General features: G+C 38.6%; 1 protein-coding gene across 1 annotated transcript; it reads right to left on the bottom strand.

Annotated features, from left to right (window-relative positions):
- Positions 1-94: 94 nt before the first annotated feature.
- rbm38 (RNA binding motif protein 38) lies at positions 95-19,767 on the bottom strand. Its single transcript, XM_036591628.1, has 4 exons — positions 19,241-19,767; positions 15,277-15,400; positions 8,343-8,397; positions 95-804 (listed from the first exon to the last, which is right to left on the bottom strand). The coding sequence occupies exons 1-4, from the start codon at positions 19,451-19,453 to the stop codon at positions 501-503; spliced, it is 696 nt and encodes a 231-aa protein (XP_036447521.1). The 5' UTR covers positions 19,454-19,767; the 3' UTR covers positions 95-500.
- Positions 19,768-26,207: the final 6,440 nt, after the last annotated feature.

Below are 26,207 nucleotides of genomic sequence, written 5' to 3'. Positions count from 1 at the left end.
ATAGTTTGGCTAATAATGAGGAAATGGGCTAGAATCCATCGGATATACTCATACAGGCTATAACAACTATGTTAGACAAGCATTCTGTGTTTTCTGTGAAAATTTAGGTTACTCCTCTGAATGCTTTGTCCATTTAGGTATTATTAATGTCTACATTCATTTACACTATTATTGTCTTTGTTGCCTGTTGCTCTCAAAAAACCTTTGGCTAACAAAAAACTGGCCCAAAACAAATCAGCCTTTGGCCAGTTTGGTGGAAAGAACTTGAAACTGGAATCAGCCAAATACATGATCAGTGCACCACTAAAAACAATAACAATGACAAAAACAACAACTGATATAAATAGGAAAACTGAAGGCTCATAAAGTGGCTAAAATCTCCAGAAGCCCTTTGGATGACATGACCCCAGTCTGTGCTGCTTTCTCTCTGTGGTGTGGAGTCTCACTCTGATGATGTCCTGGTTCTGTGTCCCAAAGCAATATGCATCTTCACCTCCAGGCTACAGGCGCTCGCTGTGGAGTGGAGCTGGAGGAAGTTGGAGAAAAGCTGTGGTTGGAGCAGCCCCAGCTGAGAGAGACATGGACAGCGGGGTTGGGGTGCTGGGTGACTGCCCCGTGGGAGCTGGGGGGTAGCCATAGGTGAGAAAGGCTGGAGAGGAGGCATAGGGGTACTGCTCAAAGGCTGCTGACGTGTAGGCGGCGCTATAGTCCAGATAAGGAGAGGTGACGGTGGTGGTGACCTGTGCAGGAAACACCAGGCTAGGCTGTAGCAAAGTCTGTGGATACACATACTGCTGGGCCAGCCTGCACACAAAGAGAGAAAAAAGAAACGTTTATATGTACAGATGGTCAAGTTACATGTTTTATTGATTTCTATCTAACAGTAAGTACACATTCTATACAGAGAATAAATTTCTGCACTTTTCAATGAACAATTGCTGTTTACCTGCATTTAACATATTGGGAAATGGCCTGTGGAAAGGTTTTTATTATTTTCAGATTTTACACTTTGTTTTATTTTTTCTTGTAAGTTAAACGCAGAAATTGTCCATTAAAATTTGCAAAAAAAAAAAAAAAGGAAAATATTTACGTTAATAAGTTCAACAAAACATGTAATTTGACCACAGCTGTTTAAATTTACTAATCTCTGCTGGATTAGATAACGAATCTTCAGGAAACTAATAAAAGCATCACAAAATACACAAATGTGAGTAAAGGAACTGTTTACACAGTAGTGTAACACAGACAGTAAAAGACCAAGCTTCTATCTTTCCATTTATTTATTTAAGTTTGAAAATAAGCTTGAATTTTTCTGGCTAACAAGTGAGTTATACTTTATAATCGCTGATAACATTTAAAATTTGATTCCACTATGCCTCTTTAAAAGTAAGACAGCCGGAGCTCCACCCTCCTCTCCACTTGTTTTTCTCTCCTCAATATTGTTTCAAGCGCTTACATCTCTCAGCAGCACTGATCTTTTAAATGCACCTCATGAGAACTCATAGGCAGTAGCAGAATCTTTTTTAAGTGTCATGTTTTATAGCTTAATGACATATAAAGTGAACAGTGACATCTAAGCTGTTAGCTGGTTAGGTTTAAACAGTATTTAGGTAAAACTGGTAAAATAAAGGAATAAAATGCTGTCATGATAAAAGGGGGAAAATTATATATATGAGAATATCCAATTACTACTGTTCACCCAAACTTACCTAACATATCCTCAGCAATACATTCAGTAATGTATTCTTTACTGGCTTTCTATCCGTAAATAGCTGTCTAGACAATTTTCTGTCAGGATTTTGGCCTAATCATAGTACTGAGACTGCTCTAATTAAGACTAACAATGATATGGATAAATACATAGTCTGAAAAATACAGAGTCTGGATTTTTGGAGTTTATACATCTGCAATGAATATTAAGACCTTCCCATTAAAGCGTTTCAAACAAATTGAAATAATCCTTGCTGGGAAAACATACAGTCAAAATATCTTCAAAAAGTAGGTTCTCAGTTCTGAAGCTATATTTAGTGAGACCTGTTGCACTCATTTTTTTATGCAGTACAAATTTTAACCCAATCCAGTGAAAAATAAGCAATTGGTGAAGCTTAGATTGCACATACAAAGAATCACCAAAATGATGAAAAGGGGCAAACTTAAAAATCATAAGTGAAAAAGTAGTAGGAGTAGATGTATAGTACTTTGCAAGGCCGCATGAATTAAATAGATGTTTTCACATGTTTTTTTTCAAGAAAATCCATGACATGAACAGGGAGGGCTAGGTGAGCTGGTATGGAAAGGCCCATATAAACAAACTTGCCTTGACTTCTTGCTGATATGTGCTGTTCGGCAGCTTTGTCCTGTGTTTTCATGAAATGTTCCATTCTGTCTGCTGCTTTATCTGTTATTTGTCTGTTATTTGAAATGAATAACTTGACGTGGCTTGTAAGGCTCTCAACAAGGAGGAGCTATTCGTTGTCAGGTAGCTTTTGTGTGCATCATTAGAATGGAGGAACTTGCATAAATAACAGTGAGAGAAACAGTTATGGTTATGATATGAGGAAAATTGTGGATGATCACTAAGGCTACATGATCAATCATATGATAATATGAGTTTCCACAATAAACACCTAAATAAGGGCCACAAAGACAGAGCAAGTTAAATTGCCTCAGATGCGCAGTGTCAAAGTCATGTAATTAGATTGGCAGAAACATAGCGTTAGAAGCCCAATAAGTGCTTTCCTGCACTGGGCTTAAACCCTGCTCTCCCACATGATGGGCAAATAACTTAAAATGTGGGTAAACAGCCAGTTACAAAACACCCACATGCACAGGTCAGAACAGTCCAGAACTACTAGCCTGTAAAAATGCTTCAAATGTGATGACTATTCTTACTCACAGTGTTATGTTTTAAATGCATAGACTGTATGGTAAGTCTGCATCATCATCATGAGCTTTGTAAGAAATTATTTCTTTTGTTATTCTTAATTTTTGTAGGCCTATATTGAAAATAAAGATATACATATCTTTTCATGTTGTAGCCTGACTGCAACAAATAGAAAAAGCTGTTCAGGGAATAATGACTGTTTTTAGACTGAAACACTTTGGGGAATTCACTCATGTTATAAACTCACTATTCTCAAGAGAAACTCACTCAGATTACAAATTCTCCACAAGGGGCAGCACTGACACTCAAACAGCTTTTGATGCTTCATAAGAGCAGTGCTTTGCATCAGTGACATTGTATGTCCTTGTTCAGCCTTACGGTGCACAAAATGTGCTTGCAGTTCTGATGTAAGTAGCTACTAGCATGTATTTTTATTTTGCAAAATAGTAAATGGCAATTTTGTAAGTTTGTGTCTGCGCCATTTGCTTAAAGGAGAGGTTAGTTACATTTCTGCTTTCATGGTAAAAAAGTCTGTACTTGTGATGTTCATTCAGAGGCACATTATTTTAACAATAACTCATCACTTCTCATTGCATGATATCCAACAGCTGTAGCAGACATCACATTTTACGTCCATATTTTGCAGCTCTAATGACCTCAAGCGAAAAAGCGGCAGAGGTGCTACGGACAAATTTAAAAAATTAAACAGGGGAAGACAATAGGGTCCAATATGGGACTGTTTAGTGATGAATAATTGCTCCACACTTCAACTTGGCAAAATCACACCATGCTGCTGCAACCAAAATGTAACGTATATTCCTATTCAAGTTTGCTTGCTCTAAAGAGACACAAAAAATATAACTTTCCAGAGCATTTTTACATTTACATAACAAGGGTGACAACAGCACTGAGAAATCAAATTAATGAAGGTGAACAATAGACCAAAAAGCAGAAACAGCTGCTTTGTTTGTCTCAGCTTCAAAGGGTAAAAGTGGGGATGTAAGTGGGGTGTAAGCATGTTCCAAGATTTGTATCCCCATAAATATACTGTATGCAGTAAATACAGTTATGCAATGGTTATGCAACTGCTGAAATACAAAAAAGGAAGATTCTGAGCTGTGTGAATGATGACTTCTAAGTGCTCACTGACGCTGTAAATGCAGGCTTTCGCTCTCTTTCCCTCCCTCTTTCTGCTCCTCACTCTGCATACTTCCGGAGCTCTGGGCTGCTTACATACAAACACAGAGAGCTGTGGCCTGCGTCTGCTTACAGCAAACACACACACACACACACACACACACACACACACACACAAAACTAGAAGAATAACCAAAAGACAGCAAACCAATGACATTTCTACCCTCCACATTTAAATACTAAGGGTCATCATGACGTTCATAATTTCTCCAGCATAGAACAGACCCTTTCAGCCTGTAATACACACACACATAAACAACTGCAGTGTCATTCCCCTGCCATCGCTTTGTTATTGTGCTGTGCTGAAGGCTGATATATTGAGAGTGACAGTTGCTTTGTGGAGAAGGCAAATGAACCAAGTGTGTCGTCCTCACTGACCCTATTCATCATAACAAAACCGATAGAGAGAGTCCACGAGGGAGAGAGAGAGAGCGACAGAGAGAGACAGAGAGATTATTAAACTGAAGGCTTTATGGAAGAAAGTAGTAATAAGAGACTAAATGATACAGACTATAACAGCATGATGAAGGACAGATCCACTGAGCTCTGCTAATTGCAGCAATTTGAGTGTAAAAAAGCTTAGTGACATGTGAGTGTGTCTCAGTACGTGACTGTCAGTGTATGTGCCTGCTCTCTGCTCTGTGGGGTTGATTTGGGAGACAGTGCTGCAGGGGGCTTTCAAGAGAACCACAGCCTTAGCAACAGCACCTCTCCCTCAGAAAAGAAGGAGAAAATGACTGAGGTCGACAAGGACGGAGAGACAGACAAGCATACAGGAGGAGAGAGACTGCAGGAGCAAAGAAATGCATCTCCAAACTTTGTTCTTACTGCCTACTTTTATTACTTTAAACAGTTTATAATTGGGCACGCTGGAGTTGTTGCCAATGAAGTCCACTAATGTCCATAATTTCAGAATAAAAACCATTGTATTGTAATATTTAGCCATTTTCGTCCAAAATGTTTGGTGGCCAGAGTTTCAGCCCATTCTATCATCAATCAAAGCCTTAAAACAACATTCCAAAAGTTTGTAGTCTGGATCAACATTACATACTGTATTGTTTTATGCTGGATCATGGATCTCAACAGATCTTACTGGCAATGAAGAGAGAGAAAAGGTCCAAAATTCTGGTAGGAAAAAAATCATTTGAATGATAATGAAAGTAAGAAACAGTGATTAAAAAACATTTTTTCTTCACTCTCCTGCACCGGTCAGTATAGACGTGTTCAAACACTTTGAGCACCAGCAGATCAACAGTGGAGAAAGCTGCACAAACTATTTTACGGTTTTTATGAGAGACATTAGACAAGAAATTTATAATATCTGTTCATACTGAGTATCAAAACAGGGCATAACACCAAAAACTTCTTCACTACAGTTTGATACCACTTCAAAACATGACATCCTGCTTGATACACAGAATATGCCTTGGATGACCAACCGTTCTCTGTTGGATTTCATGGTGGATTTCATACTGTAGCCTGCATACTGAAATACTTTTACTCAGTTTGTTTTATCTAAACAGTTTTGTGTATTGTCAGCTAAGCTTTTATTATTAATATTTTTATTAATAATAAAAGTGTATTATTTTAATACATAGCAGTTTTAATGTTTTGTATATTTATTCAAAAGCATAACAAAAAATGTCAAAAATGTTGAAGTATAATTTAACCCCATAAATGGCCAAGACCTGCCAGTGAGTCCAAATGTCTATTACACACTTCCATAACTTAAGAATAACTCTATTTACCTTGTAGTCCATTCTGATGGTCAGATGGTCACTTTTGATGTTGCTACACTGCAAGCTAACATCTCAGAAGCCAGAGTATTACTCTGATTGGTGCTTTTGGTCAGGTTTGAATTTTGTCGGGCTATGTTGGACAAACATTTCAGGGCCCATTAAAGCTCTACATGGAATCAGTACTCCAGTTAGCAACATATGGGTGCTTAGCAAAGACAGAGTGAACTCTAACTCAGACTCAAACACACGTCAACAGAATATGAAACTACAACAAGGATCCAACTTCTGATTTTATATAATTGCTGCATGTCAATTAAAATATATTTATTTGTACAGCAGATAAATAATCTAGACAAATCAGCATTGCAGTCTTTATGTAATTCAACAGTAAAGAGTAACTATGCCTTATGAAAGAGTGAGAGACAAAGAGAAAGCTAGAGAACGGGAGAAGGAGAAAGAGAGCAGGAGACCTAAACAGGGAAAAAAATTGTCAATGTGTGAGATCACAGATGCTGTTCTGGTGTGATCCTCATGGTGCTAACTCAGCTAACTTAGCAGAGCTAAGCTTCTGAATCTGCCCCCACCCCCCTCTCTTGCTCTCTCTCTCTGTCTCTCTCACACACACACACACACTAACCAACCTAGTGTCCTCCACTAACTCCAGGTCTGTTGTGTCTCACACATCCCTTAATTCCCATCTTTTCCTCCTTGGCAATTCCTTCTAGCTCAGGACACACATAACCTTGACCACCCGCCCACACACCCACCTAACACACACATACCCACCCACATACACACCCATACAAACACACGCACACACAACAACAACCGTCTTCTTCACACATGCTCAAGAACTTGAGAAATTAGAGAAGAAAACAGGCCACCATAGATGCAACTAAACTGTCACCATTCACACATCTTTATGCACTCCTCCACCCCACTTTCATGCCAGCTAACAGATGGGGCTAGTTCTGCTGTGCCAACTCAGTGTTGCGGCAGCACACTTGGACAGGCTTGGAATCTGCTCCCCAGGGTGTGTTTCTTCCCAACAAGGACACACACTGTCTCCACACACACAGACTGACCACCTGAGGAGTGATAATCAAGCACACATCAAATACACATCAGATACACATCTGTTAGGAACACCCCATACTTTAGTATAAAAATAGTTTTCTTAATGCTTTCCAACAATGTTGTGCTATTAATTAATATGATTGGCCTACATAAAGATGGCCTACATTGTTATTCAGAGCAATACAACCGACTGCTTCTTTAACACAAGCAAATCTGTATTGTCAATATGGGCTAACTGGATTATCACATGTGCCAGTACTTACTTACGGTGTTTACCCTTGGCATTTTAGCATTGTTAGTTGTTAGAATTAAAGCCCTGTAAGTTCATTACACATCGGTGTTAGCATTAATTGCTGTTAAGAGGATGTAGAGAATAAGCTTTGATTAGTAGTACTGTTAGCCTGAGCATGTTGCAACTTAAGCAAAAAGTTCCTCAATGGATACAAGCCACCTGTTCCAACAAAGACTGCAGTTACAGTCGTTTGGGACTAAGCTTCACAAAGAATCACTACATAGTTGTAGACAATGGATCTTTCGGTATAAAACGGTGTCCGGAGACAAAATAATTTCCGAAAGTTCATATTTTGAAAACCTAAATGAATCATTAAAAACCTAACAATATTGACTAAGGCCAAAGCACCTGGCACCTGTGTCAAACATTGACTGACACCTTTATCTAGTAAAATTTCAATTGGTGCTAAAGTACCTTGAGATAAGGTATAAAATGAGTAGATAAAACTGAAGAAAAAGATTTGACAGTGCTCCATCACTCCAGAGAATACAGGTGCACTGCTCCAAAGCTTAGTGATGGGGAGCTTTATACAGCATTTTGAACAAGCTGCAGACTCTCAGAAAAGGGAAGCAGAGAGGTACAGAAATCTAAGTGAGGAAAATGAATGTTTCTACCTGTATCTTTCTTGCATTTCAGTAACCATGTCTTTTTTCAAGGTATATTAACAAAATAAAGTAGATGGAATGAGTCAACTGAGAAGGAAGTACACTGTGGTCCACTTTGTCAAGGGTAGTACTTAAATACAAAAGTACTAGCTCAAAAAACACTATTTTTATTACCTTTTGTCTCATGTTCTTCATTAATTGACTAATTTGGTTAATGGAAATTTATTTAATGCTCAGTAAAATAGGTTGTTGTCATAATTTCATAAATGTGACTACATATTCTTATGTAGGAGGTCAGTAAACTCATTTATTTATAAATGAGATCCTCAGGCTACTCATTATTTGCTAATAAGCTTGTAGGGTTAATAATTAAAGGCTGGTTGTTAATGTTTTCATAACTGGTGCTGCAGTTAGATACCTTATTCCTTTAAATTCCAAGTCTCACAGCACAGGATATGATGCCATGAGCTGCGCATGCTGTGCATAAGAAAGCTCTGTAAGAAAGAATAAAGAGGGGGAAAGGGTAGATAATGAAAAAAGACACTCACCCATATTGTCTTTGGATCAGAGCAGGGTAAATCTGCTGCACTCCAATGGAGTAGCCTGGGAGAAAGAAGAATGTGGATGAAAAGGCTGCAAGTTTTCCTAACCGGTTTTCCAGCATTAACTCTCTGTGAAGCACTTTAAGCTGCAATACATATATGATAAATGGTTTAAAAATAAAATTTCTTCTTCTTCTTCTTAATAATAATAATAAGTAGAAAAAGAAGAAGCAGAAGATATACCTTGTAAAACATTCTACACTTGTGAATGAAGATGGCCTACATTATTCTGACCAATTTAATTAAATTGGATTACATGAACACCTTAATCCATCAAAATATGTTCAGAAACACTCATCCAGAACTGCGACTGGTGAATATGCTCACAGCATGGCGGGCTGGAGGTGTGTTGGGGAGCTTGACCAAGTACAGACTATGTGTGGCTGCATTTTTATTATAACTATTTTTTTAAACATGATTTCAAAAGGCCATCTGTCCTTTACATTAAGTCAAATTTCACAATGAACGGACCAACAGAAGTTACTTGAAATAAAATCTACTTATATGAAACAGTTACAAAATAGTAACAGTATAGGAGAAGGAAAATAAAAGACACTTTTAATGTAACTTTTAATGAAATTTTTATTTTCGAGCAATTTTGGACCATTTCTATTGGTCCATTAATTCCGAACTTCTGACTCAACATAAAGGGAAAACAAAAACAGTTATAATAATATATAATAAAATGCACTGTTAGAAATAAAGATACTGTGAAGGTGCATATTTGGTTCATTAAGTTACAAACAATGTAAATGTTCCCTCAAAAGTTTTTCCCAGGTGAAAAGTATGTATTTATACCATTTATAACCTACTGTTTCAAAACAGAACAATCCAATAAAAGCCTGGAGATGAGACAGGGGGTGTGGAGTCAATACAACTTAGAAAATATAATTTCAATGGATTATGGTACAATTATGTTCCTTGACTAAACGTACCACCCCAGTGACAAAAGGGGTACTGCTCCAGTGACAGTTTACTACCTTTACTTCTGAGAGTGTACTTGGGCGGCCTCCTCAAGTATTATGATGGCCACACAATTATTTTTTGTCCCATTTTTAACAATATTTAGTTTCCCAATCATCCCCATTTTAACAAATTCTAGTAAAAAATGATTTACATCACAGTGTCACTCTTTTTCCCTGTGGCATTTTCCATGACCTAAAACTTTACTTTAGCTAAATTCATGAGGTGTTTTACATCTGCAAACAAAATAACCTCAAATGCTTCATTCAAATACCCAAATAAGTGAACAAATGATTATAAAATCTGTCTCTAGCTCTATTTCTCTGCTCCAAAGCAGAGGAGAAACTACTCTCGCCTGGCTGCCCCTTCCTACAGTACACACAAACACACAAACACACACACACACAGCATGCTTGACAAGCCTTTTGCTGTCTTTTTCTCTCCCAAAGACACATACACACAGATAATCACAGCAGTAATTATGTGCAACTTAACATTCAACATGAACCAGTAAAAGATAAGTCAAACAAGCTATTCTCTCTTTCTCTCTTGTCATGTTTTTCCTCTCACTAATGTTTGCCATGAATCACTGCATAAGTAGGGTCTCTCTCTTTCTCTTTTCTTTTCTCCCCTTACAGACATGCATAACGAAGGACTGGCTCTAGCAGACACAGAAGAGCATAAGGCACATGAGTAAAACACCACCAGCCAGAGAGAAAAAGAGAGAGAGAGAGAGAGAGAGAGAGAGAGAGAGACAAAGACAAAGACAGAGACAGAGACAGAGACAGAACTACTCCATTTCGGACAAAGGCAGCTGCCTGAAAAGATAGTGTGCGAGTTTGCAGTTTATTCAGTTTTGGATTAGGGGTCGTCTGATATATCACTTTGGATATCTAATATCTAGGAGTTGTGAGGTCCCACAAACATATGGGTATTGGTGAAATATCCCAACGATAAAGCACACATATTTAGAGGCTTTTTTATTTTTTAATAAATCATGACGAATAGTCAACTCTAATATGATCTCAAATTTCCAGTCAAAACAACTATTAAGTACAAATTATTCATTTTCAGGAGATATTTCTGAGAACATTAGATCCACTTACATAAGGAAAATAAAATTTGCACAAGGAAAATAAGCAAAAAACAGGACTTTCCAAAACTGGGGGTCAAAAATAATTAAAAGATATAGAGAAAATGGGACACTTTACAATCATGCAAAACCTGCTGTAATAAAGGCAAAGTGTGGACACACTAAATTCTGAACACATTTATATTTTATTTAGTTTGTGTTTGTGTGTTTGGTTTTTCAGCTTTTTTCTGATGCTGCAAGAGATATAACTTGTACAGTACTGTATATTTTGGCCTCAAATTTTCAGTTGGGCCCTATTTTCATTATTTAGTGTGCTTGGACTTTTGGGTGTTTTGAAATGTGACATGCAGCCTAAATTCTCTCCACAGGAAATTATAGGTTGTACACGTGCACGCACACACACACACACATCCACATCACAGTTGCCAGTGTAGGCTGGCAGGCAATATACAATCAGTCTGACCCATATAGTCTTGTTGCCAAGTGTTCTGTGTGTCTGTGTTCACATAATAAACATGAAGAAACTACATTTCCGAGAGATTAAAAAACACCTGTGAAAAATCCAAATGTTGGCTGGCACTGAATAATTGACCCACACAACTCTATAGCTAGCTGGGTTTCCTGTGCGTATCTGCATGTGTACATGTCTATACACACTAGAAAGGTAAAGAGAGTGAAAAAGCACATTACAAGTGTATCATATTTATAACACAGTGATATGAATCTTCATCATTGGCATATGCAGAAGGTGTGAACAGCTGAGGCCAATGGGCAGATTCAATTTGTTAATAACATGCAGTGTGAAAGACAGTATGAGTCACTGACTGTATGAATTTCAACAAACAGAACTATGACAAAACACCAGAGCACTGTGGAGCTCTATGAGGGCATCCTGGAATGAAAGAGACATTTCTGTCACAACTGTTTGGAGCCAAGTTTGAAAACTCTGAAGTCTCAATTTCAAAGTCAATGTGAGTCGGAAATCATAACGCATTTTCCTCCAGTACTGTGACATATTTCCAAGGGTCACACAGAGAGGGTCTCTGAGCTAGCTGAGCTTTTTTGCTCAACGAAACGTTGGGGTGGTGCGAGTGGGAAGAGAAACGTGAGAGAAACATGACACTATTGGTTAATATTAATTTTCCCCACCTGGTGGTGGACATTACTAAAAATCAAAAGATGTTTCAAAGGCAGGCAAAAATAATTACACGGAAGATTGCAGAATTTCACCTTTTATATAGTATTATACATGATATGATATATGATATGAATGACCAGACATGACACATATACATGATACACGAACTACAAAATCATTCAACAATTTGGAATCACTTTCATATTAATTATTGCTGTTATTTTTTACTCAGTAATGACTAGAGATAGCATTTCAGTATCAATGAATATGACTATTGGCTAATATAGCAGAAAATGCTGAATCAGATATTGAAGAAAAAAAAAAGTGAAATATTGATTGAGAAAACAGCCTCAGTTCTTTATGGCATGAATTCTACAAGATGTTGGAAACATTCCTCTGAGATGCTGGTCCATGCTGACTTGATTGCATGTTCATGCTGTGAATCACCCGGTCTACCACATTTTAAAGGTGTTCTGCTGGATTAAGATCTAGTAATGGAGTCGGCCACTGAAGAACAGTGAACTCATTGTCATGTTTGTGAAACCAGTTTGAGATGACTTTTGCTTCCTGATATGGTGGATTATCATGTTGGAAGTAGCCATTAGAAGGTAGAAGGTAAATTGTGGCCATGAAAGGATACATATGGTCAGCAATAGTACTCAAGCGTGGATTCATGCTGTTGGCACCAAATTCTGCCCCCCCCCCTCTTAAAACAGATGGTTTCCCAAGTGTTCTTTAGTGGAGAAAGCGGCTCTATGTAGAACCATCAACACTCATACAACCATTTGTATGATTAAAGGGTTATTTGCATCGTGAAAGCATTCTTCAGACTGATGGAGAATGTACTGTAGATGATTCTATGTAAAGTCTTTTTGAAAATATTATATATAGCACCAAAAAGGGCTCTGCTATTGCTAGAATGACAAGCTTGAAACAAAAGAAGAATGCTTTTTGGTGTGATATAGAACACTTTTCCAAAGAAGTTCTATATAGGACCATATACAATACATTTTCCATCAAACTGCAGAACACATTCACGATGCAATGAACGCGTTAATCATGCAAATGGTTTTTTGAGTGTACATGGTTCTATACAGAACCATTTTCTATACTAAAGAAACCTTGAAGAACCAACTTTTTTAAGTGTGATACCGATTGTGTGCCTCATCAGAAATCAAGATTCATCAGACCAGACTGTTTTCCAGTCTTCAGCTGTCCAGGTTTGGCAAGCCAACATGGCCACTGCTCTCAGCTGACGGAAGTGGAACCCAAGGCGGTCTTCTGCTCTTGTATCCCATCCGCCTTAAGGTTCTATGTTTTGTGCATTCGGAGATGCTTTTCTGCTCACCACAATTTTACAGAGCGGTTTTCTGAGTTATCATCTTTTTCCCCATTCTGATGGTTATTGTGAACATGATTTTGTGTACTGCACTGCTGCCACACGACTGGCTGATTAGATAATTACACAAATGAGTATGTGTACAGGTGTTCCTAGTAAAGTGCATGGTGAGTGTACACACATAACTGACACTAACATCAGACTGCTAATGCACATCCTCTCTCTGCCCTTTCATTCTGGATCAGCTTAATGTAAATGAGCTGAGTGGCAACCAATCAGATTGTTGATATGTGGCATGGTAACTGATTGTGTCCCACAATCACACAGTGCAAAGCCCAATGGTTCTCAGTGGTTCTCAAACTGGCCCTTAGGGACCCCCTGACAGTCCACATTTTGCTCTAACCCTACACATTGTGAGTCGGGTTGGAGCAAAAATGTGGACCATCTAGAGGTCCCTGAGAACCAGTTTGAGAACCACTGCTTTAAATCACGAGAAAGAAAAGCCATTCTTTCCTGTTTTTGCCACAAAAATGCAGACCTGAAATGGTCAGTACTAAGAAAAAATCAAATGTAGGGCTGGGCAACATGACAATATATCATTGTTGTGATAAACTACATCACGTCACAATATGATTTTCTGAGTATAGAGTGAATGTTGTTAGTACGTAAACACTTCCCAATTGCATGTCTGATTATAAAGAAAGAATAATTAGACCTGTTTTACTGGATTTAATATAGGACAGGGTGGGAAATGTTGAATGTAAGATTATATTTACACAGCAGGTGGCCCAAATCCGATCTTTTTCTCTGTATGTGACACAGATGTATCATCTGTGTGGCGGTGTGAACAGCAAAAAACGCATTGAATCTGACATTTTCAATTCCGATTTGAGACGCTTTCATATGTGCCACTGAAATCCGATACATATCCGATCTGCGGCAATGAGACTCTGTCTGAACAGCCAGATCGGAATTCATGCGACTTTTACGTCAACGTTCAACTCGACATTCGTCATAATATCGGGCTGCTAAGACTCATAAACATTTAGGCTGATGTTTCTGTACCCAAAAATTAGAAAAGACTCATCGCAACCGTGATGCTGGCGAAGACGAAACTGAAAGCTGCCGGAGCGACTGGCGTTCGCTGGCCGTCATGATTGTTTACCTCTGGACGAGCCACGTGAAGCATTGTTCTTTTGCGCACGCGGGTCGGTTTAGGAACTGATCTGTTCAGGCTAATGTCGCATACAGGTTACATTTAAAAGATAATGTGAACAGCAAAACAAAAAAATCAGTTTTGGTGAGAAAATCAGAGTTGGGCCACTTTTACCTGCTGTGTAAACGTAGCCTATGTAATTTTATTAATTTTTCCTATTTTTTTATATGTGTCACTACTTTGTCTGTTCAAATTTAGATATCACAAAAACACGTTATGACATCATACATTATGGAAATGTCTTAAAGTACTTTTTTTCATTTTTGCCATATCACCCACCTCAAATCAAATGTGAACAAAATTTGTTGAAAGATTTTATTTCACTATCTATCTTATGTATACTACAGCAAAATGAAAGCTCTCAGGACACCACCGTGGACACTTTGCACTTGAAACTTAAACTAAACCTAACAAAACTCCCTTAATATAATGCTTATTTGCACAATTGTACAAATGCTATTTTTTACAAATGTTCATGTAATATTCTGTTTATACTACTTATTACTTTATATATATATTATATATTGGTGAAATAAAGTGATTCTGATTCTCTGATTCTGAAAATCAATATCAAGACCTATAGGCGCCCACGTCCTCCTTTCCAGGGACGTGTGAAGATGTGTGAAGTTGGAGGTGCTGAAATCTACAGCAGTATGTGACAAACATTGTGACATCATGCTAAATTACTATGTGTTGTACTATGTGTTTATTCCTTTTTATTTGAATTGTTTGGAGAGAGACATCAAGAGAGTCCACAAATACACATTTAGTGGATGATTATTACATGACGATTATTGGCTGAAAATAATAAGGAAGAGAGAGACGGGTAATTATGTTGCTACACACCAAAAGCATCCAGCTGCTGGCAAGGGAAGCGATTCACTTAACTGTAAAACGCGGCGTTAACTTTAACAGTGCTTGTCGTCTGCAGATTTTGAACATGTATGCATAAATTCTGAACAACAGAATAAGTTCTGTTCTTTTGATGTTTTTCCATTATTGTTTTTAGCAGCTGCAGTTAAACAATCCTGAAATTTACAGCGCTCTCTGCATCACTTCTCACCGTATTCCAGCTTTTTTCTGTAAAATAATTCAACCACATAAACGAGCTGCTGCCTGTCTTTTGCTCACCTGTCGGTGCACTGCGTGGCTTGGCCCCCAGGTACGCCAGGTTGACATTGGCCTTTCGTCCATCAATGATGGGGTTTGGATCTTTACATGCTCGCTCTGCTGCTGCTTTCTCTATCATAGTGACCTAACAGGGGCAAATAGAACATTGGTACTGTTGAAAAAAATGCCATCTGAGATCTGCATTTCTGCTATTCTGAATCAATGTTACAGTTTCTCCAATCTAAAATAAGGGAGCTGTCTTATTCTGTCTACCTGGAGACATGCTCTGTTCAACATCACAGCAATGTCACATGGCGATTTGCTGTTTTGATTTCCCTCCATCACAACTGGTTTCACGTGACAGCATGCAGACATTTCTGTCCCCACGTTACACACAGCTTCCAAGCAAACATAAGGAAACCCAAAGACATTTGCATGGTCTCTACATCATAGTGAAGTAAGATGGAGATGATTAGGCCATAGACTCCTAGGGGAAATCCTTCTCTATTTCAATTCTCCCCCAATCCACATGACCCATTTCTGATGCTTTCAACCTGACACAGAAAATAGGTGACAGTGGCTGGCTATTGAATACACCCAGTTAGTAGGGTTTATAGTGCAGGCTAGTGGGTTTGGAATTATAGATAATGGTAACTGAAATCTCTTTGCATAACAAAAGGGGGTAAATTGTATTCGAAAGCTCTTTGAATTTTCCCAAAACTTCACAACTTATTCAGGGGTGTCAGCTGATATACAGAGTGAACCGATGTATTTGCAGTACTGCGGCAGGTATTAGAGAGGTGTGTGGTCTGCTAGAAAGTATCATCAGTAAATAGGCCAGATTAAGAACTATGACATTCTCTGTTCAAGCTTTTGACTCAGCTTTAGATTTTTTAGTTAAGCCCCTTTATATTGTTCAGCCTTTTTAAATAAACTCTGATTACTTGAATAATTGTCACAATAACTGGTACAACCCTAATAACACTATAGTATACTGATGTAAACTATAGTGCTAAATAGCATGACAGAAGGCCTGAGATTAAATCAAGTTTAACATGAGGTGGAGAAATAATGGGACACTGTGCTAATGGAATTATAGAACAGAAGATTTCAACAGCTATTGTACCATCCAAGAGGTATTATTAAGGGTTTACTTACACCTTGTCACTAACAGGAAGTACAGCAAGGATGTACACAAAGTAGTTACTGCTGGATGTTTCACAGCTTTCAAAGCAGCTCCTGTCAGCATGGCCATCATAAGATAACAAGAATGTCAAGTTTTGGGTTGCCTGCTTTGGGTCATGTACACACACAGAAACACACACACACCAGGGATGCCCGGAAGCAGCTGTAGCCCACAGGGCTGGAGGAACTACAAACATAACAGCAGAGCAGAGCTGTTAAGGGGGGTGTGTTGGGTCTGGTTTCTGTGAGGTAAATACTAAAGGATATTTTCAGTTGATACAGATGAATGTGGGGCATCGCATCCAGGATTTAACAAAAGCAAAAACATACTTAGACAGAAGAGAGTATACAGACCTTACATCACTCCTGTCCTAGTGACAACCTAGTATATCAGCACTGGACTGGGTAAACATAAAAGATTACAATTTTCTAGAATTTCTTCACCATACACTCTTCCTATTTCTCAAACGTTCTTCCAAGCTCCATTTATTTATCTTTCTGATTTACATGTTTGCACCTTGAAGAAGGGAAGAGGTCTTGGCAGGGGAGAGCAAGAAGTGAAACTGCATACTCTTATCTTGGTGCTCCAACAGTTTACAGGAGCAGACTATGAAACTGTCCTAACACCACAAAGACACTCCCGGAGTGATGAAGTGGCCGTCTGTGTGTGTGTGTGTGAGTGTGTGTGTTTGAGAGAAAGATGATCTTCCTACAGCCCTTACTTTAAGCAAAAAGCAGAGTTGTTCTGTTTGATATTTGTTTTTTCTACTGCAAATAAACAACCATGCAGCTATTTTACACACTTTTGCACAGTCAGAATCTGCCACTATCCACCCCTAACACTGTGATCTGCAAAGATTTATTTTAATTTTGGCTGATCTTTGCTGTGATTGTAACATGCAAAAAATGTGAGGCAGTACAAACATTTGAAAACTGTCTCTTATGAAATGTATGAAAAGCCTGTGAAGAGCGCATTCATTTAACCCATGAAATATGAAAAGTTACCTACTGTTTCCAGCACAAAAAAACAGCCATTGTAAAGCAAAGGTGCCCTTTTTTCCATCTTGGGCAGTGCAATGTTTGTGATGGGCTGAAGGCCAAAAACAATTTACAAATAAAGCTGATATATAGGTTTTAAAATGAGTTTTTAAAAATGTATTTTAAAACATTACACTATATTTGTGACTAAAGCATTAACAAAACATCAACTTATAAGAAAAGTGAGAATTGAATACATAGTATAAAATATGTTTGTTCTCTTGATGGGTTTTAATGTAACTTCCTGATGGGGCAAATTAGAGTTCCTCACAGGCTACACTTTAGTAAAGAAATCAGAAACAGAAATAACCATAAAAATTTATGATCTGGGAACCCATGAAAATCATTTGCAAAATGCAGTCAGAAGTGGGCCACCTTGAACTGTTCTCAGTAGAGATATCAGTACCATTCAGTCTTCAGGCTTTAGAAACCACTGCTGTCTGTGAGTAATGGTCATTAGATTTGATCATAGTGAATGTTGCAATTCATACGTCAGTAAAGGTTTTCAGGTACCTAGGTCAGTGAATTATGTAGTAGTAGTAGTCACTGGACTTGTCACTGGAAATAATCTTTAAGATGTTTTACCTTATTCAATTTTCCACTAAAATGGCTTTTGCAATTGAATTAGCTTAGTTAAACACTTCCTTTAGCTGAGTTAGAAAGATCACACTAGCGTACATCATCTGAAATAGGACAATAGATTCTTAAAAGGGAATTTTCCTTTTAAAGTGTCTCTTATTGACTGACGTGTCCACCGCTTCACTGTTTATTGGCCCGACCGACAGGCAAGTTCTGAAGATAAGAAGATAAAGCCGACATTCAGCTTTGTAATGTTTTAATGTTCATTTAATATAAGTTGCATTTTTGTAAATTTTTATACTATAAACATCAAATTTATGATAAATGAATATCGGTTGATAAACCGATAATCAGTATTGGCCCTGAAAAAACATATTGGTCAGCCCCTAGAGTTTAATGCTTATAAAAGCTTCTTTGCAGAAATGTATTATATGAAACAGTTACCAATATGCTGTCTGATGTCTGAGACATTGTTTGATGACAGTTTTGAGATATGAATTTGGCTTAAAATTTATTTTTTAAAATACATTCATAGCGGACACGTACGAGCAGGGTGTTGTAAGGCAAAATATTTCCCAAAAAAGTGCATTTCTTCAGATTCACTACTATTTCCCCATTATCAACATGGTATACATAAACGTGTAAGGACTGTTGTCGCTGTTTTTGGATGGAAATAAAATTTGCATTTGCGTTGCAGACTTACCCCTGGTTCCTTTCACCAAAACTGTAAAGAAATCTCGGTCGGTAAGTTTTTCTACAGTGAACCGTTTCACATCAAAAACACTCTGAATAAACTTTGCTTACATCTCAACTATTGCATTATGCAAACATTTTAGAAAATCGCTGGAATTTCCCTTTTAAAGTGTCTGCTATTGCCTGGCGTGCCATAAACCCAAAGTGCTCCTCTTCCGGAAGGACATGTATTCGACGGCTCAATGTAAGACTAAAATTTAAACCGCTAATTGGAATCGTCAGTTAAAAGAGAAAAGGCATCTCGGAATGGCGCTTTTGAAGCCGTTAAGCCTCGTTTAGGGTTCTACAGATGAAAGACTTTTAATGACAGTATGTAGACTCGTCAGTCTTTAACAGAACAGTGTTTAGAAGCTGGGCTATATCTCAGCAGCAAAGCCATATCTTCACTTATAAAGCCATGTCTCGCTCCACACAGCTGTGTCTCACTTACAAAGCCGTATCCTCTCGATTTCCCCGTCTGTCTGTCCGTGATCACTACGGCCTCGTCGATGTCTCCGAAAGTCTCGAAGTACTTCCGAAGAGACGCGTCTGTGGTGTGATACGGCAAACCGCCAACGAATATCTTGGTGAAAGTGGTGTCTTTCACAACCCCGGGATGCTGCATCGCCTCCAACGTCCCGTTCACAAACTGATGCAAAAGCATATCGCGCGAATTCAGCGGTGGCTCGAGCGACTTCAATTACAAGATAGGCTGGACAGAGGCTATGAACGCGCCGCGCGCGGCACCAGACCACCAGCTCAACCTAGTCGAAAAAAGAAGAAGTTCTTGAGGCAGATACTCCGAGGTAGATGTTGCTTCGAAGAGGAAACCGTCTCTTTTCGCTTCGACATCTGCAGAATAAGTCCGCTTGATGCCTGTGCAGTACAGCGTTGTGCTTAGCTGCCGTTTGTCCGTGAAAGGTGGCTCTAGCTGTAGAATTAATCTGAAAGGTTTTACGCACAGCCACTGTTGCTTTATCCTCGTCTTCACGGTTGTGCCAGCCCTCTGAAGCCTCACCCTCCCTCAGCCCTCCCTCACTCTCTCTGCACCTGCTATTGTCCTTTTCACACAAAGCAGTCAGTCACCTGGGGCTAACTAGTGAGCTATGTTGTAAAGAAATTGCATCTTTCATAAATTATGGGCAGGCCCAGTTTAAGATCCTCTGGGCCTTAGAGCCCCATCCCTATGAGCACTGCAAACATGTCCTAATCACATACAATGCATTTCCACTGACTTAATCACCGAAGTGGTATGTACACCATTCACTGTTTACAGCTTTAGTGATTTTTTATTCCTTTCATTTGTGAAACGAGAACTCTCTCCTTCATAATTAGTCACCAGCAATGTAAGAGCAATCTTTAGTAACACAAAATACTTCATCACATGCGTGTTATTAGGCAGTGTAAAATCTCCATTACCCAGGATAAAATCACTAACACACAGCCTCAGGTGGCTTATTGAGTGGACAGCACAAAAGATGATAAAATACATGTTATGACAAAATGTTTTACAGCAAAAAGTTATCACTAATAATAATCAATACAAACATTTATTCCACTAAGACATGTAGTTCTTTAAGTAATGAGCATGTTGTTACAAAGCTGAAAAAGGATGAGAACGTTCAGTCGCCCATCATTGTTTATTGCAGTCATTTTATGAATATTAACTTTTTGTCATAATGAACATGTTGTAATAACACTGTTTACTGAAAGAAAATTTGTTTTGTAAGCATTTGCTGCTAAATTACCACTGCAACGACAATGCTAATTTATATGTGATTTCCAGTCTAGCACCAAAGAGCATCTCACTCATGAAGATCACTAACATCATAATCCACATCAAATAAGATTCCAAAACTTTGATTTTCTCTGTGTTTCACACGGAGTGTGGTGCCCTCAGCCATTGAGTGCTACCATGCAGTCGCCCAGGTCACCCATATGGTAATATTAGCCATGGGTGTACAATTGTGCTAGTATCTATATGAGGTACCCCATAAACAGACTTTAGGGGTCTTCCCAAGATTCAGTTGGTGATCAGTGAGCTGCTCCGGAAGCATTCTTGTTTGTCCGTGCACATTGAACTCGTTTGTATGTACACTGGGCAAATGTGGGGGTGTTAATGATCTTGGAAGCATGGCAGGGCAAAATGGAAGAAGGGAGAATTTCAGCCAGGAAAATTCTCACCAGGAGCTGGACAGACCCCTGGAGAGACATGAAATAGAGGTCAAGAAAGAGAAAGCCAGAAGAGTGAGAGAGCAATAGAGAGATGTCTAGAATAAGCATACACCAAAATGTACTCTTAAAGATGAAACTATTCCCAAAAATAAAAGCCTTCATCTCCCTTTCTTGTAGTAATGTTTACTGTCTGAAATAGCTGCTGGACTGAAAATGTGCCACTTCAAGCCTGTTGTGCCATATTTAATCGCAATGAATCATGAGAAATTTTACTGAGTGCCAGAATGTCTGTAGGTCTCTGAACCCCTATGCCTCATGTTAACAATGGTGCAAGCCACAGACTGGAACAAACAGAGCCTGGACTACTGTATTCCATTAAACAGCATTCATTTGAGTTTCCCTGGTGTTCTAGTAGCTGGTTTGTTTCACCCTGGTGCCTTTGATGAATGAATAGCAAATGATATGGCTTTAGGGGCAGAGGAATTAGCATGTAGTCAGCAGATTTGCATGCAGTATGTGGAGTAATCCAAACAAAAAAAGGAAAGGCTTGTCAAACAAGAGTTTCTCTTTCACTGTTTCTTGAGATTTATTAGGTCATACTGGTAGTATATGAACCATGCCTTCTAATCTCAAAAGCTTCAATATGGGTTTTTCACACCATTTGAGACTGAGTAGGTTCTTGTAGACCTGCTGTCTCTAGATTCCTGTCACTCATGGCAAGTGCCCACTTGCCCCTATCCGCAACTGTTTTTTCCTCTGTCTGTCTGTCTGTCACATCTGTCGTGTACAGTTGATTACCATAGACAATACATTTACACTTTAATTTCTATTACAATTACACATTGCATTTTTGATTCCACTGTAATTAAAATAGGTAATAGCGGCCATTGGGCAGTTGCTGAATTTTGTCAGTATACGTTTTTACGTTTTGAGATGTTTACTGCCAGAATTCAGAAACTGTCCTTTGGCTTCTATTATAGGTGCATTTCATGTTAACAGGTTTTCAGTTCTTTTCTAAGTACAAACACATTTAAATTATATTTCATAGTAATCAACGGCATGATCAATGTGGCAGATTTAGATGAGACTAAAAAAATGTAAAAAGACAGCGAGGATCCAACTTTGATATGCTATGTGTCTCCTATAGCTGAATTGTACTCAGAGATGATTGTTGGTTACTTTATAGATAAGAGCAAATTACAGTACAAAATCAAAGATGAAATAGGAATAGTATAACACCAGTTTTCCACCAGTCTTACAGCAAATCATTATGTAGAACTGTACCAAGGGAATGCACAGCAAAGAGACAATTCTATTTGACAGCAACCTCACTGACTTTTTGCATAGTTGTTATATGCATAAGGGAGCAAAACTATGTACAGGCTACACATACAACTCAAATGTATATGTGGTTAGATACACATAATGTTTCATTCGGAAAAATGTAATTGCCCCCCTTAAAAACTGTGTCTATTTGCTGAGAAGCTTTAGCTTTAACATGTACATGACGATATCACATTAATTTACACACAGAGGAAATAAACTGGAACAACAATCAGTTTCATTTTTATAGCACAAAAAAAATCTTATAAGGGGATCTTGCCCCACTATTGGGACAAGTAGCAATCCTACCTGGGATAACAAGCTAACAAGCCCCCCCCGATGGATCTTGCACCAATTTGTCATCTAGATTTACAGAGTGTATAATTTATAAGTCAGATCCTTTCTAGTCTTTACATTTTTCAAATTGAATTATTATTAAAAATGCTATATTTTAAAAAGAAATTGAGGCCTCTATCAGTATTAGGATTAGTTTCCTTTTGGAAACATTCCTTTGAGATTTGGGCCCATGTAGACATGATTGCATTATGCAATGCCTGCAGATTTTTCACATATACGCTGGATTCTGATCCGGTGACTGGAAAGGTCACTGAAGAACACTGAACTCATCGTCATGTTCAGGAAACCAGTTTGAAATGACTTTTACTTTGTGACAGGGCGCATTATCATGCGACGTGAGTCTCTGATGTTTTAGCCCATCTACCTCAAGGTTACATGTATTGTGCATTCTTATTACACATAAATGTAAATGATGTAAATTCATTTAAAGGTATTATGATTATTATTTTTTATTTTTATTTATTTATTTTGTTTATGAAGTGCTGCTGGAGTTCAACTCACTGTCCACTCTATTAGACATGCCTACCTTGTCAGTCCACCTTGTAGATGTAAAGTCAGAGATGATAGCTCATCCGCTGCTGCACAGTTTGTGTTGGTCATCCTCTAGTCCTTCATCAGTGGTCACAGGACACTGCCCACAGGACGCTGTTCGTACTGTCCTACGGAGCACTGACAAAAGGATTCACCATGTGAATGATAAAAAGAATAGAACATCATATTTCACACCACTGGAGCTTAAAATGTTAATGTCTGCAAATGCAGACTATGAGCATATATTTAGATATCAAAAATCATAAAGCAGCGTCTGCAAAGAAACTGCAGTTGGCAAGGTAAAAAAATGCTTGTCCCAATTTTACACATGCTGTTTTTTCTTTACATGATTCACTTAATATAGGTGTAATTCAGGTGTAAGGGGATGAGATGAACATGGCAGCAAATAAAAAGAAATATAAGAACATATTACAAAGTGGTATGACCTAGTTATGTACACATAACTACTTAATGAGATTACTCATCACCACTTGTCTTTTTTATTTACAGGAGATAAAGAAATCTTGAAATTAAATTGTCTTTAAAAACATAAGCTTGCTGAGAGCAATGGGTGAAAGTGCAGGAATGTAGCCAGTAATCAGAGAAATAGTGATTGCAAATTGTGTCTCTGACAACTTCTCTGTGGTCAGCTACATGGAGGTGATGTTCCTCTTCAGCATATATTTGGGGTATGGCAGGTTGTCACTCTCCTCTGATGGTGGCAATATTGTGCAATACCACACATGCCATTATACTGTCACATGCCTTCTCTGGGGTGTCCCTGAGCCCCCGCAAGCACTGGAACCTGACCTTGAGGATCCCTAAGGTCATTTCAACCTTTGCTATAGTTCTGTACCAAGTTTGTTGCAGCATGACTGTGCTTCAGGCTCAGGGTCAGGGTATGGTGTCATCAGATAGGGCAGACAGGCATATCCTGTGTCTACAAGAAGGAGACTTGCCCTGCAGTCACACAGGGAAGTGCATAATGAGGTGCATAAAATGATGCAACATTACACTCTTAGCTGTACAGAAAACTTCTGGTGGCAAAAAAAACAGAGAGCAATGCATAAAATCTGCTGAGAAGTGAGGGCTGATCCACAATAAGTAATAATTTAAGTGTACGTCTTAAGAATTTCTTTTATGTAGATAATTAAGGCCGTTGAAAAACGGTAAAGTTCGCAGAAATATTTATCAGGAAAAAACAGAAAGTCTGATTGGGGTCTAATCACACATTCCTGACAAGTAGCTCTGTGAATAATTTCAGTCCACTGAATCCTCGAGGAAAAGACACGGCGTATTTGCAAGAGTAAAGTGGGCACTGACACTCACTTTCTTTAATTTCAGTTTTTGGAACGGAAAATCACTGGTTTCTGTGAACTCTGAGTGAACAAAAGTATTGGGGCACCTACACATTACACCTACAGGAGCTTTTATGACATCCCATTCTAAATCCATGGGCATTAATATGGAGTTGGTCCCCCCTTTGCAGCTAAAATAGCATCTACTCTTCTGGGAAGCTTTCTGAGATTTTGGAGTGCATCTGTGGGAATTTTTGCCCATTCATCCAGTAGGGCATTTGTGAGGTCAGACACTGATGTCGGATGAGAGGGCCTGACTCACAATCTTTGTTCTAGTTCATCTCAAAGGTGTTTGATGGGGTTGAGGTCAGGGCTCTGTGTGGGCCAGTCAGGTTCTTCCACACCAAACTCACCCAGCCATGCCTTTATGGACCTTGCCTTGTGCACTGGGGCACAGTCATGCTGGAACAGAAAAGGGTCTTCCCCAAACTGTTCTTACAAAGTTGGAAGCATACAATTGTCCTGGTACAGCATACAATTGTTTTGGTATGCTGAAGCCTTAAGGTTTCCCTTCTCTGGAATTAAGGGGCCTAGACCAATCCCATGGCATTATCCCTCCTCCACCAATCCATCCATCAGACTGCCAGATAGAGGAGCATGATTTGTCACTCCACGTAACACGTTTCCACTGCTCCAGAGTTCAGTGGTGGCATGCTTTACGCCATTCCATCTGACGCTTGGCACTGTGCTTAGTGATGTAAGGCTTGCATGCAGCTGCTTGGCCATGGAAACCCATGCCATGAAGGTCCTGGTGCACAGTTTTTGTGCTGATGTTGATGCCAGAGGAGGTTTGGAAGTCAGTTATAACTGCAGTTTGTATTGTTTTCCAAGTAGTTACTGAATAGCATGCCATGCCGTAAAAAGTATGGTGTATGGGTTAAGAAATAGACAATATTTACAACCAATACACATAAAAACAGTGCACAAAGTTTTAAGATTGAATATATGCCAGGTAAACAGTGATCCACTGTCATGAGGCAGGAAATCCAGGGTTATGTCGAACTAAGCTTAAAGTTAGCAGGCTACGCAAGAAATCCTGCTTTGTGAGAAATGATACACATCTTTGAGATTGGTGCAGAAGAGATGAAAAGACCTATCTGGTGATTTCCTACCAAATAAAGATATGCAAATGTCTTTGCTTGTGAAATTATTATTAAGTAATGAAACTGTTTTAAAGAACAGTTTTCTTGAACATTGTATTGCTGCTCCTTATGTTTTGTTTTAGAAGTTGTAATATGTGTTTTTTAAGCAATTACATAAACTTTCACAATGTAGGTTTATTAGGAAATGCTATTGTTTGCTATGAAAAAAGTATAATATTTACTGATAGAACTCAGCAACTGCCCAGTGGCTTCTGTTGTAAGTGCAGTTTGAATCAACAAGTGATCATTTCCTGAGCATGGGGAAACGTTAAAATGTTTGTCCATGGTAATCAATGGCTCAATGCAAGTGTGGCCAGGCATGTGCACAGATAGACCCCAGGGGCTTGAGCCCCTGCCCTTTTGGTCCACATGTATAATATTTGAGCTTGTTATGAAAACAAAATGGACCAATAGTGTGAGCAAAAGTGGAAATCAATAAGAACAAATATCTCAATGCAGTATCTGCAATGGCCACACTCAGTCACAACAGTTTTGTCTTAGTAAAAGCTCTGCTTAACAGTTCAGCGTCATG

The sequence above is a fragment of the Colossoma macropomum genome, unplaced genomic scaffold, assembly GCF_904425465.1.
Source record: "Colossoma macropomum unplaced genomic scaffold, Colossoma_macropomum, whole genome shotgun sequence".
NCBI lineage: Eukaryota > Metazoa > Chordata > Actinopteri > Characiformes > Serrasalmidae > Colossoma > Colossoma macropomum.
This window is presented reverse-complemented; position numbering and strand designations above follow the sequence as displayed.